Source organism: Cibotium barometz, chromosome 62 (assembly GCF_041138505.1).
Source record: "Cibotium barometz isolate CiBa-2024 chromosome 62, ASM4113850v1, whole genome shotgun sequence".
Classification (NCBI taxonomy): domain Eukaryota; kingdom Viridiplantae; phylum Streptophyta; class Polypodiopsida; order Cyatheales; family Cibotiaceae; genus Cibotium; species Cibotium barometz.
The window spans coordinates 32,953,902-32,967,839 of NC_141107.1; the positions used below are offsets into that span (position 1 = coordinate 32,953,902).

The following is a 13,938-nucleotide window of genomic DNA, read 5'->3' on the forward strand; positions in this document are numbered from 1 at the left end:
CAAGCTCGGCCATTGGAAATATCCTACGAGCGACAGTTGTGGTTCCCCAGGAGTTGTAGAGCTTGGAGACCTCAAGGGTTACAAGCTCGGCCATTGGAAATATCCTACGACAGTTGTGGTTCCCCAGGTAATCTCTTGTTGGGGTGTTTCAAGGGGGGTTGGGGTGAGCCATAACAGGAGTTCATTTAGAAGTAGTAAGCTTGTTAACCACAAAACTAAATAAGTAGTTAGTTCATTGACCAAAACTGAATAAGTCTTCTTCTTTTTTCTCATGGCTCGCTTAGCTTGGGTGTGGCTAAGGAGTGCACATCCACTAGATTCCCTTAATCCTTTCACACAGATATGCTCACCATTGAAAACAGATGATAAATCATGAGAGTTTCAATGTGTGGGTTATGCTCATGTATCCATGGCATACTGAGGATAACATTATATGAATGCATGGGTGCAACGAGACATTCCCGTTAAGAAAAAGCACATTTTAGAGATGAGCACAACCTAGGGATGTATATATAGGCTAGTACGTTCATCAAGATTTTATATGTAGGCATGATTGTGTACATGCCTTAGGATTCTATATGTAGGCATGATTATAAAATGGGTCAACAATACTGGAAAAGATATGACACAAAAATATTGATTTTTCCTTCACTCATATGCATTCAAGAAAGTGTGAGGTACGAGAATTTTGGACAAGATATAAATAAAAATGTTGATTTTTCCATTAGAAAAGGCTATTACAAATGTCACTGTCAAGATCTTATGACACCTTGGAGAAGAATTACTCAAATTCAAACAAAAAAATTAATAGAACATAGACTTCACAAAGTGAAAACCAAAACCTTATGTAAACAATTTAACAAAATAGCATAAACTATGAAAGCTTGATAATAGAAAAGAAGTCACCATCGACACATGGTTGGGTTCAATCTCCCCTGGGTGAGTGTGGTCTATCGTACCGCTCACTCATATTTAAATATATTGATGCTTGCTTTTACAAAAAGATACTCCAGTCCAATAGCTTTTTGAGTCTTTGAGCACACAAGCTCCTTCCAAAAATATAGCAAGCTGAATTATTGAGTCTTGGGCCTACCAAAAGCATAAAAATACTATTTGCTGTGTACAAAGGTTTAAGGCTAAGGCCTTCCAAAAATATAAATGCCAAATATGAAAACCTAAGAGGTGATCACATGTCTTCCAAGATATCTCATTGTGGTCATGTTCCACCTGTGATGACTAACACATAGTCTGCCACTCAATCATCACTCACACAAAAATAATATTAGTCAGCGCACACAACCAATTAAAAACATTAATCCTGACTATATCATATACTAACGCACATAGCTAATTAAACATATTAATCTTGGAAAATGATATAAATAAAAGGCCCATCCCATACATAAATGTTGACTTGATCTACATACATCACATATGGAATTAAAAGAATGGCATCACCCACATTCCTATGTGAAAACAATGATCACATAGGTGTCCCCACTTGACCATAGAGTTCATGACTAATAGGAACTAAGCTAAGCATGGACAATATCTATATTACAGGATTCAAAGACTTGTCGATTTATAGCTAGCCACCTAACTAGTTGTAGGTCCTTGGGCATTAGAGTGACCCACTTGGCATGGACATGGCACAAGACAAAGCCCTAAAATAGCCCGACCAAAATCTCTTTAGAGGCCTCTTATAGAACACCTACTTGGACTCTATGATGTTCGAGGCCAACCTTGTCCATGACCTTCTTCATAACTCTATTAAAATTTACCTTTGGTATCAATAAATTTGTGCTCTTTGGATATTTTTGAATTTCTTAGAGATTTTTAACCCTAGGGAGACTTCACCTTCTCTGTCTTTATGGAATGATTGGTGATGGGGGCTGCCCTTAGCTGATTGGCCCTCGGGCATAAGCATTGTGATATTTCATATGCCTTCCTGTTGGGCTTCTCTATCATCCTCTTGCTCCTTACATCTTTGCTCTTCTTCTTCGTGGGGCAGGTTGCTTCTTGGTAGGCCATTACTTCCTATGCTTGGTGGGCTACTATTTCCTGCGCTTAAGGGTTAGCTTCCTTTGCTTGGCATGTTGCTTCTTCCAGCATCTTTCATTCTTTCTTTGCCCTCTTCCTTGATCTTCTAGCCTCTTCATGCTCTTCCTTGGTCATCCTTGTTGGCACTCTCTTTTTACGTGCTTTTATCTTCACTCCATCTTGGAATTGGTTGTTCACCCCTTGTCTCCTCGATATCCTTAACGTTCACTCCTTGTCTCAGTCTTGTCGATGTTTCTCCCTTGTCTTCTTGATGTTCACCCCTTGTCTCCTCGATGTTCATCCCTTGTTTCCTCGATATTCACCCCTTGTCTCCTCAATGTTCTCTAGGTTTTAGATAGGAGGAATCCCTTGAAAAATATCCTATGTGTTGGGCCACATCACTAGAAGTGTAACCCTTGTGATTCCCTTGAGGTTTCAGTGATAGAAATTATTTGCATATATTCAAGCTAGGTAATCACTATATTAGACCACCCAACTACCTTTGTGAGTTGTAGGTCCGGGTTAGGAATGATAGGGTTAGGATGGGGATGGGATTGACTAGAGGTTTTGTAGCTTATGTGTTGACAAGGTTCAAGATTTCATATACAAAAAAACTCCTCTCCTTAAAGATGAAGGTTAAGAGATTGTTGGTTATTAGGGTTTGAGATCATGGTTGCAAATGGTTTTCGAGCTAGTACATACATGTGTTGCCTACTGAATGTGCACACCTTACTAGAGTGGCCTACAATGTAATGTTAGTTGGTGTAGAGACAACTCAATGCGCAGTTTGGTTTGTCCTTGCCATACAACAAATAAAAGAAAGAGACCTATTTATAAGAAGTGACCACCTTATAAGTGAGACTTATTTATAAGAAGTGACCACCTTATAAGTGAGACTTATTTATAAATAGAACTATTAATAAGTTTAGAAAAGTACATCTCCATACCTCTTGACAAAAGTTTAGACCGTGGATTTTATTGGCAAAACCACTTCTTGTTGTGCCAATGATGTATTGCAAACCATATCATTGATGCCCTTGCGAGGCTACCCATGCTCGCGTACTTATGAAATTTTTAACAACAGAATGTAAGGGATGATTTTGTTTTTGGGATTCCATGTGCTTTCTCCCACCCAAACTTTTAAAGAAATAATTAAAGGGCGTTGCTCTTTCTTATTTCCCTGCCAAGAACATTGCTTTTGTGATATAATGGGATCTCTCCATTCCTTGTGTGCTCTAGAGAGCAAGCAACCCAAATTCATCCAGAAAAAAGGGACTATGTGCATATAATATATGCTAGAAAACATTAAAAAATATATGCTTTCTCCCACCCAAACTTTTAAAGAAATAATTAAAGGGCGTTGCTCTTTCTTATTTCCCTGCCAAGAACATTGCTTTTGTGATATAATGGGATCTCTCCATTCCTTGTGTGCTCTAGAGAGCAAGCAACCCAAATTCATCCAGAAAAAAGGGACTATGTGCATATAATATATGCTAGAAAACATAAAAAAATAAGTAATATAAATAAATTTAATCTTGAAGTACGTGTTAGCAAGATCTTTCTTACCATGTAATGTTTAATATGTGTTTCTCCCCATGCATAGACCATGGCGGTGAAAATAAACTTGTTGATGCTCTTCTTGAAGGTGCTCACCTCTTCCTTTGTCAATCTTGCTTTCTCAAGTAGAGGAACAAGAGTGTCAAGGAAAACCTATATCTTTGCATGCTTCAATTCCATTTTAGCTTCATTTCCTCTATGTGTCATGCAATCACATATTTTCTTCCACACCTTAAACTTTGTATAACTTTCAACATTTATATGGATAGAAGATGCCTTACCTTTGAGCCACCCATGAAAATTTTACTAGGCCGATCTTGTGTTTTCCCAGATGTTTTAGCATCCTTTGTGAATTTAATTGACCTCCATGCAACCCCACTTTTGACAAAATCTCCTCTAGTTTGGCAATAGACTCGAGGCATCTCTGTTTCGGCTCTATGTTCCATACATAGTTAATGTGCAACATGAGAAGCTCGTCTAATATCCTAAGCCTTGCATGTAGGGTGTACATGGATGGACATGACAAAGAGGGATATCAGGCATTGGGTCCTAGTGTTTACCAATTTCGTGCCAATTTAGGGGAAGATTTTGATTGTAGCTCTTGATCCTGTTGGCCCATTTGGGGTGGTGGGTTTTTTACCTTCTCCTTTTAGCTATGTGTTTCCATCTTTCTTACCCATCTACTTTACATTCCTTCCTTTCTTTTCCTTTTTCTTTACATTAAATCTTTTCTCATCTTCAACTCTAGTGTGGCATAGAAGAGGCATGTGAATTTTGAGTTTACCCAATGTTTACATCCATGCATGCACTTTAGTGTCGTCCGATCGCTTGCCAAGTGCCACTTGCCACTTAATGCTAAATGTGCCAATGCCATCTACATCTAGATTCATCCCTATAGAGTGTTATTTAATCACATTTGGGATTGAACTCCCTTCAAAATATCATTTGCGTGTCACATAACTTGGTTTTTCTAGATTTTTGGCATCTCTAAACCACTCACCATGACAGGTCATGCGGTCAGAGGCCCCCGAATCTACATACCATACGTCATCATCGTTTGTGGATACATATACAGTCACAATAAATACATCATGTACTGCATAACAAAAAAATGCTCACATCTATCTTCATCTTGCTTGCTTGAAGATGTATAATTTTTTTTATTGCAACTTGCTACTTTTCATGTCACTTTGCTTCTTATGACATTTTATTGCAAAGTGATGTGATTTGTCACAATAAAAGCAATCCTTTGAATTTGATCCCAATTGCTGTCTTTGCCAATTGCCTCGGCCTCTCTGAATCCCCTGCCTTGAGACTGGCCCCTTCCACCTGTGTGTGTTTGGCTACTGTGCTACGAATCATTAGATTGATGTTGTCCATAATTTTGATTTTCAAAACGGCCAAACCACCACCTTTGCCTTGACTGTGACCTCTACCTCTACCTGAATTTGAGTAGAAGGCCTATTCTGAAGTGTTCTTGCTTTGGGAGGAAGATTCTTCACCCACAGACTTCTCTTCTATGATTAACATAGACACCAAATCTTGAAAGTTGGGACATTCTCTCTTATAGTAATAGAGGTCTTGAATAGCTTGTATTCTTTGCCAAGCCCATTTAAGTAGATGCTCACCAAGTCATCATCTAAGGGATTCAACAATACCCTTGATCATACTCATGGATGGACATGTTCTTCTTCTCCACTATATGCAACTCATGTTTTAGTTGGAACTTCCTTGCCTTTGTGTTCATTTGGAACATCTTCACCAGGGTTTGCCATGTCACTGCTAGAGTGTTGACATCCTATATATGCCCTGTCATAGTGTTTGTCACATTGATTGAAAGCCAATACACGACTTTCCTTGCACCATGGTTCTAGTCTATGAATGGCTTATCTTTGCTAGAGTAGCACACTCTTTAGGAAATTTTGAAGGCTTTTCATTGTCTCCTTCAACATACTCCCAAATCCTTTTTTCATTAGAAAATTGGTCATTCTAAACTTCCACGCACGGAAGTTATTCTTGTCAAGCTTCGCATTGAAAATTTGGTTGATGTTATAAGAGACATCTTAGCTTACATAACAACCAAAAATCTACAAATAAATAATTTTTATATGCAATGTGCAACATTGCTGTAACTTGTGTAAAATGGTACTTCTACACAATCTATATGTTACAACACATGACCAACATACACACACATATACCCATAATCAACAATACATGTGTAATCACTGTCTGTACACCTAAAATGCACTGTTGGACTGTAATAACCAGAGCTAAGATAAAGACAGTTCCAAACCACCAGAGCTTTCCAAGAAGTGCCCGTAAACACCTTAAAGTGGTGGCGGCAAAAGAACGGAGACTGAAACGCCCTTGAAACATAAATCTAGCTGCAAAATTATAGTACAACGTATTGCACACCATACAAGTACCTCCATATCTACAAAGACAGCTCATCAATCAGAGACGTGTAGCTCCCAAGGGGTGTCGTATCAAAACACGAAGGGGAAGAGGAGATGATACTTTTACCTGTGTACCACTTCCTTTACCTTCGTAGCTTCCTTTGTGTGCTCTACTTAGCTCCATAGCCTAAACTAGGCTCTGATACCATGAAAAGATTGGGGGAGGAGAGAGAGCTTGAGCTTTTGTAAGCACATATACACTCACGTAACAATGGATAAGACACATACACAAAGATGAAAGTAGCATCTAGATTAGCTAGGATTAGCATGATTAGCCTAGTAGAGAGAAATCTAGAGGTGTAAAGGTATCCAATGTCCAATGATATTCAAAGGTATACAAAAAGGTACAATGTCCATGAGGCCTATGCCTAAATGTGTAACCACTTGGATTGACAAGGAAGTATCCAAGCTCCTAGTCAAAAGGTGAAATGCCCACTAGAAATACCATCAAATATATGGCCTAAATAACTGTTTGGATGAAAATTTGGATGCGATGCATGTAAATCCACATAATGCACCACAAAATCAAATCCCTTGCATCCCAAATGCCATATACGACATCCAAAAGTAAATTTCCTAGCTCTAAAGAAGTTAGGATCATGTCGACACTCGTAGGAGCCAAAAGGACATGTCTCAAGGTTGGCATCATGCGAGGGTAAGAGAGCAAACCAATGCCATCATCCCATGTAGCATCACTCGAAAAGTCAAAGACATGATCCATTTCATCAATGGGTATATGGGCATGATACAAACCATGCACTACCTCCTCATGTGTAAAACCCTCTATGTGTATGATGATCCAGGATATTAATATAATCATCAACATCATCATAGTCATCACACTAAAAAATGAAGAGGTATCTCCACATGAAAAGTAAATGGTATCATCTCCTAAATCATCATCCATGGCATCCCCAAGGTCTCCAAGGTCATCCTCATAAACATGGTCTATCTCCATCAATGATGCTCCTATGTGACCTACGTCCCATGACAAATCTATCTCTAGCAATATAGGATCTAAGGAAATGTCTAGATCAGCAGATGCAAATCCCTCAGGATCTATGTCATATGATCTACTATGGATATGATCAATATGCATAATCCTACTATGACATCTCTCATCAATGAAATCATCACTACTCTCATGCACTATCCTTGACTGCTCAAACACATAAACTCTATCCACACGAACATTGCTAGGCACACTATGAAGGCTAGAAGTAGTGGTATCCTGAACATCTCCACATGTGAAAGCCCTAGAAGAATAGCTTATCCTATTTATCATAAGGAACTCAGGCCTATGCTAGCCGTAAGTATCCCATGAACACACATGTAAAGTATCACTAAACTGGTGTGTGCTATAATGGATGTATCACTAATCGAATGCACACTATCCTCTATAATACCGCCACGATCAACTAATGTATCCACATGATCCATATGAAGGAAGATAGGTATAGAAGTTTAGTTTGTTGAATTATATGTGTGAAATATTAGTTATGTATACATGTGGTTTCCATGAAAACCCATAGTGATTAACCATTGAGACCTAATTAAATTGAGAAGATAGGTTAAGATTTTAGGAAAGAAACTTTCATATGAGACAAAGGAAGTTTTGTTTAAACCTTGATAGAGAGAAAAATTAATTAGCATTGCTATGTATTCTTAGAAGGTGTTATATAGCAAAGGTTTTGAAACTTTTAAAAGTTGATTTTGGTGATACAATAAAAGAGAGGTTTTTGATAACTGTTTGTTTTTGGCTGGAGTGGAGGATTTATAAATCCTTAGTGCCTTTATTAAATGGATTGAAAATCGTACCTTATGGTCTAAACCATCAAAAATTAAGAAGTGGTTTTATATAGATTCTCATGGGATTTTTTCTTGTAAAATTCAGCACCAACAATCCTTGCTAATATTGATTATATGCTTTTTGTTCGGCACATTGTTTGTTGGGTGTGAGACTCGAGCTAATAAAAGTAGGCATGGATTGTGTAGCCATTCATCTAATTGTCCTTTATTGTGCTATGGCATTGGCGAGACCATGATTATTATAGCATCTTCACATGTGTAACTTTCATGCTCTAAGAATGAAGCATGGAAGTAGGTAAAAAACAAGAGCAAAATTTTTTGCATTAGCGACGACGACTATTACATGGACGTCTGTTGGTGCATTTTTGGCATGACTAATTATGATTGTGCTTTAGATTAAGCACAATAACTTGGCATATTAAGCAAGGTTCCCCTTAGGATCTGTGTATCTTTGGATACTTAAAGGTGTGTGAATGCATTAGTGATTAGTGCATGCGATGTTTAGATCTTTGAATTAAAAAAAATATTGAATCAATTATTTTGAATTGATAGCATCATCTTCTAGTTTTAGTAACCACCATTAGATCTTAGAGTGTCTACAATGGGACATGATACTACCGAGTCTTTTGAATTGATAGCATCATCTTCTAGTTTTAGTAATCAATTAGGTCTTAGATTAAGCACAATCAATTAGTTCTTAGATTAAGCACAATCAATTGGCATATTAAGCAAGGTTCCCCTTAGGATCTGTGTATCTTTGGATACTCAAAGGTGTGTGAATGCATTAGGGATTAGTGCATGTGATGGTTGGATCTTTGAATATAAAAAAATATTGAATCAATTCTTTTGAATTGATAGCATCATCTAAAATTAGCGTTGTAAAGAAGGCCACTACTTTGAAAATTTCTCTATTTTACATACAAACATAGATATTTATAGAATTTTTGAAGGTTAAGCTACTTTACGGCCTTCCAACAGAAGGTTAGGGTAGACCTTCAAATTTTAGCCCTACTAAAGGGCTCAGAAGAATTGGCCTACTTGAGTACACCAAGAGCTCGAGAGAGGAGCCGAGTGGTTGAAGAAAATCAGAAAAGAACATGCGTCGAGAGCATGCAACTCATCCAAGTGAATGGAGTCCGAGCGTGAATATGCAGCAATGGGGGGGGCAAGGAGGCCCGGGACCCAAGGGTTGAGGTAAATAAGGAAGATCACCAAAATCAAGAAGGAATCTAATGTGGAGAGCCACTAGGGCCCGACTCCCATTAAAGAAGCATGTGGAGAGAGTGAATGGGGATGACTTGCATTGCTTATATTACTTGCTTGTTGCATTTAAAGTATAGTTTCTCTCCACTCTTATTGGTTAGTTGACATACCTTCGAAGTCATTCTATTTTCAACCAAACTTGCACTACTTTGGAGTGACTTATTAACATTATTAATTATCTACAAAGTCTGTCAAGCACCGCTCTAGCACGACAAGATCTTATCCATGAATGCTTTTTAAAAAAAACTTTGCGACCATGTAAAGATTGCTTGTTTCACAGTAGTGCATGCGGTTAAAATGCATTATTCTTTGGGCTTTTCTTTTGAGTTCTATATAGGTTCTGCACTTTCCATAGCTTTCAACACTATGCTTTTTGAACCATTTACACTATCTTGCCTCTTTGGTATTCAACATATCTCTCTCTCTTTATGTATTTGGCATGCCATGGCAAAACCCATGCAAATTTCAGAAGCAAAAAGTAGAATCCAGGGCAAGGGCTTCGAGTTGCTACATGTACGAAGCTTGACTCAAAACACTTTTTATTAGTTGTCGTGGTATCCTCAGCGGATATAAACTCTTGATGTGCCTGCCAATATAGTCTACATAGTGTAAAAATGTTTCTTCTCTCTCTATCCATTGGTGATGTTGATACCCTTATCCTCATTCTAACCTTCCATTGTTGCCCATGGAAGCAAGTTCCATCTCGGCTACTACGAATCACTCCATTCTATATGGGAAATCCAAAAGACCTGAGTTCGATTTTGTCCCACTGGCCATAAAGGGATAAGTAGACTTGTTGCCAATGGCAGCAAGTTCCATCTAACACCATATTAAGGAATTTGGAAAAATCCCAATTCCCATTTTGCAAGATAAAAATTTGGGGACATGGTGAACCCTTTTAAGATTTTGTCAAAACCCCCTCATGTGACATATTGTTGGAAAGCTCTTGAAGAGTAGATTCTAAATCCTCATTCTCCGACAACTTTGGAATTAGTATGCTCAAGATATACTAAAAAGTAGATTGAAAAGAAAATTCCCATAATAATGGGATTTTTCCAAATCTCCTAATATGGCCTTATCTCGGCTACCACGAATCGCTCTCTATGGGGAATCCGAAACACCTCGTTATGTTCTTTTCCAGCTCTCACCAAGTGATCTTTGGCATAAGAGTAGGTAGGTAGATGCCTCTAGTTATTCTCTTGTTTGACAAGTATAGTTTGTTAAGGTTTCTTTGACTGTTCAATTCTTGAAAAAAAACTCTCCCTCTTATTTTGCTTGGCAACTTTTGTGAAAAATTAGCAAAAAACAAAAAGGGAAGCACTTTCATTTTTGTAAAAATGTGAAGATTCTCTTTTTATTTTCTTCACTTATAAATATTTATATGTATTTTTCAATGGTCATAAGAACCCCTAGACAAAGCCAGAGTAAGAGACTACCTCTGCAGTAATGGAGAGCTCCCCAAACAAACCCCATGCTGTGGTGTTCCCCTTCCCCACACAAGGCCACATCAACCCGATGATGCTGCTGGCCAATCACTTGCTCTCTGCCGGCATCACAATAACCTTTGTGCACTCCGCGAGGAGCTTCTCCATGCTGCAGAAAAGCAAAAACCAAAGCACAGAAAGCAGCCCCGAGATCCGCATTGAGGTACTGCCTGATGGGGTTTCTGCAGATTTGAAGAAGATGCCAGTGAGCCCCTCTGTTGTGCTGTTTCTCGACTCCATCCCGGCCATGAAGGAGGCGCTAGAGGAGGTCATACAGAGACTAGCAGAGGAGGGCCACCCTGCCTCTTGCATCATTTCTGACAGCTTTCTGCCATGGACCCAAGATGTTGCCAACAAGTTTGGCATCCCTAGGATTGAGTTCTGGACCTCCTCTGTCACTGTTTACTCCATGGGTTACTACATACCCCAGCTCCTCAGCAGAGGCTACCTTCCTGTCCATCCAGGTAACCTCACCCTTAAATGCTAATCTATAGTTTTCTGAAGCAGTTATTTACTTTTTGCTGCTTTGATTTTTATCTCATTTGTTGATCCAACCATCATTTGTCATGAGTGTTGAAGTCTTCTCATGGGGTCAGCATCCATCTTTTTACTAGGCATAATATTAGCCCATTTCTTACATGTATAAGTCTGTATCATAGCGCACGATATACATGTGCGCATGTGGATGTGTGGTACTGATTGTTGAACCAGTTTATTATGTCGCTAAATGACAAAAATGTTGAGGCCAGGCTAAGGGTAATCAATGGCTCTAATGATGGGTTTATGACATTAAGTTTGAGTTCATCATACGTCGATGACCCTGTGTAGACTCTAGAGTGACCTTATGCTAGGTTATTTCACTTAAGTAATTATATAAGTGAGTAGAGGGCTCATCATTTGTGAAGGGAGAACCCTTGGGAAGTCAGGGCCTAGAACAGGCTTTTGCCAGGCTCGTGCCTAACAATGGGTACTGGTGGTATATTGGACACCGAGACTTAGGCGAGGAGTCGTGGCCTGGTGTTGGTCCCAGGTCTAGTATCTCCTAGTTATGCTTGTACTTATATGGCATGCTTGTTCCTACATTCTTTGTAATTTTTAAACTCTTATCTTTGCATTTCAGGTGCTGATCAGGAGACGTTGATTGATATCATCCCGGGGCTTGGCCCGTGGCGGCTAGCTGATTTCTTCTACGACTTGACCTTCCATCCCATCTCCTCCCCTGTTTTCCATTTCCTCCAAGATGCTTTTTCACGTGGCAAGGAGGCTCAAAGGGTCATTGTGCATTCTATCTATGATCTGGAGAGGGATATCGTACATGCTTTGCAAGAGGAGGGGATCCCGATTGACCCCATTGGCCCCTTGCTACCATCCGTGGGTGGCAGCATAGACAAAGCCACACATAAGAAGCTCATCTCTACAAGCCTACTTCCCGAGGACGATGGTTGCTTGGAATGGCTAGATGCACAGGTAAGGTCATCAGTCATCTATGCAGCTTTTGGGAGCAATGCCAAAATCTCTTCTGAGGAACTCCAAGAGCTAGCCCTTGGTCTAGAGGATAGCCAGCAGCCATTCCTGTTGGTGATTCGCCCCGATTTGGTACCAGGCCAGACGTTTTCAGACATCTTACCCTATGGTTTCGCGTCAAGGACAAAAGAGAGGGGGAGAATCAGCTCATGGGTATCCCAATTATCTGTTCTAGCACATCCTGCAGTTGGAGGCTTTCTGACTCACTGTGGCTGGAACTCCACATTGGAGGGCATGTGGATGGGGGTCCCTTTAATTGGATGCCCTCGCGAGTCTGAGCAAAATACTAACCTCAAGTGCCTCACAGACTGGAAGGCAGCTATTGCGCTTGATGTGGGTAAGAGCAAGGTGGAAATTAAACGTGACTTGGTAGGGAAAGCCATCAGAACCTTGATGCATGAACCAGAAGGGGAAATAGTGAGGAGGAAGATGTTGGAGCTCCAAAAAGCAGCTAGACATGCAATTGAAAGCGGGCATTCCAGGTCCAATTTGCAGAAGCTTGCTGAAGACATTAAGGAAATGGCTCTAGGGAACCGGCCAAACTTTCTTGTAACCAGAGTGTCTTAGAGTTTAGGGTACGGGATTTCTCGGAAACAATCCTTGGCTGGTGGAGATGCATTTATGACATGATGGATGGGTGGTGCTCCTTATTTCATAGGAGATGATATTTTGTAGTTTTGATGTGATCAAGGAGAGTATAAAAATTATCTTGCTTGTTGGTTGCCAGGCACTCCTTTTCAAAATAAATCAAAACATAACAACAAAAGATATAATTCAAACGTATGTAGGCTTTGTTGAAAAAACACTTTTTGGTTGTGATGAGGCTTTCTTAAGCTAAACATTACAACACATGATTAGTTTACAAAATTTTGGTAAGCTTATGGGAGATGATATTGTGTGACAATTGACTATAGCTTTTAGATTTTTTTTCATCTTTGGAGTAATGATTTGCTCATTACAACCATCATTAAGTAGGATATGGAGGTTGACTTTGTTTAAAGCAGATCTTCACTTTGAATAGACATAGATAAGTGGGTCACAAAGAGAGTCTGCAGCAACAAAATCCCAGTGGGCTCTTTAGCATTGCAATAATTACCCTAAGAGTTCTTCACTAAGCAAGTCAATGTTGATGCAAGAACATTTGGCATCAGAGTTTTGGGCGACATCACGTTGCACGTACATAGTGCAAGACTAAAGCTCAATTTGCATTCATCCCCCCCCCCCCCCCCCCCCCCCCCCCCCCCCCGCCCCCCCCCCATCAAGTTTTAAGGCCATTTCTCTTCTCGAACACCTTCATGTAACTTTTATGGGACAACAGAAACACCATCACCAATAGGTATCATTGATCATTCGTTATAATTTTAAAATTCACGTTCATAAGAAGGAAGATTAAAATATGGTTTACAATCTACTAGGAAATAATGGAAACTATTTTGCATCTTTAAAATATTTTTGAATTGTATGATGTTTTTCAATCAAGATGGAAAATTCAACACATCAATTTTAAAATTCCTTAAAATAAGTAAGTTTTTAGTCCAAAAAAGAGAACTTTCTATACAAAATTTAATAGGATCATTGATGCACTTACCATAAACAAGCATTAAAGGATGATAAAATTTCATAATTATGGTCAAACGTTCTAGTTGTTTACACCATTTTTATGCCTCTCATCCAAACTTCTTCCATGATGTTTACAATAACGAGTTATACATTTACGAGAACACTTGTGTTAGTTTCTACATTGCATCCATGTATCTTATCAATATTTATATAGATGAGTGGTAGAGATTATACTTTTATGG

General features: G+C 39.1%; 1 protein-coding gene across 1 annotated transcript; it reads left to right on the forward strand.

The window, feature by feature from the left end:
• Window positions 1-10,521: 10,521 nt before the first annotated feature.
• On the forward strand, window positions 10,522-12,838 carry LOC147604383 ((R)-mandelonitrile beta-glucosyltransferase-like). The gene is made up of 2 exons (XM_086795465.1): window positions 10,522-11,076; window positions 11,733-12,838. The coding sequence occupies exons 1-2, from the start codon at window positions 10,575-10,577 to the stop codon at window positions 12,701-12,703; spliced, it is 1,473 nt and encodes a 490-aa protein (XP_086651591.1). The 5' UTR covers window positions 10,522-10,574; the 3' UTR covers window positions 12,704-12,838.
• The last annotated feature ends 1,100 nt before the right edge of the window (window positions 12,839-13,938 follow it).

Bases quoted from the DNA above. Each gene is read 5' to 3' on its own strand.
- LOC147604383 (XM_086795465.1), top strand. From the start codon at position 10,575: ATGGAGAGCTCCCCAAACAAACCCCATGCTGTGGTGTTCCCCTTCCCC. The intron at 11,077-11,732 runs GTAACCTCACCC...TTTGCATTTCAG, and splicing joins CTACCTTCCTGTCCATCCAG to GTGCTGATCAGGAGACGTTG.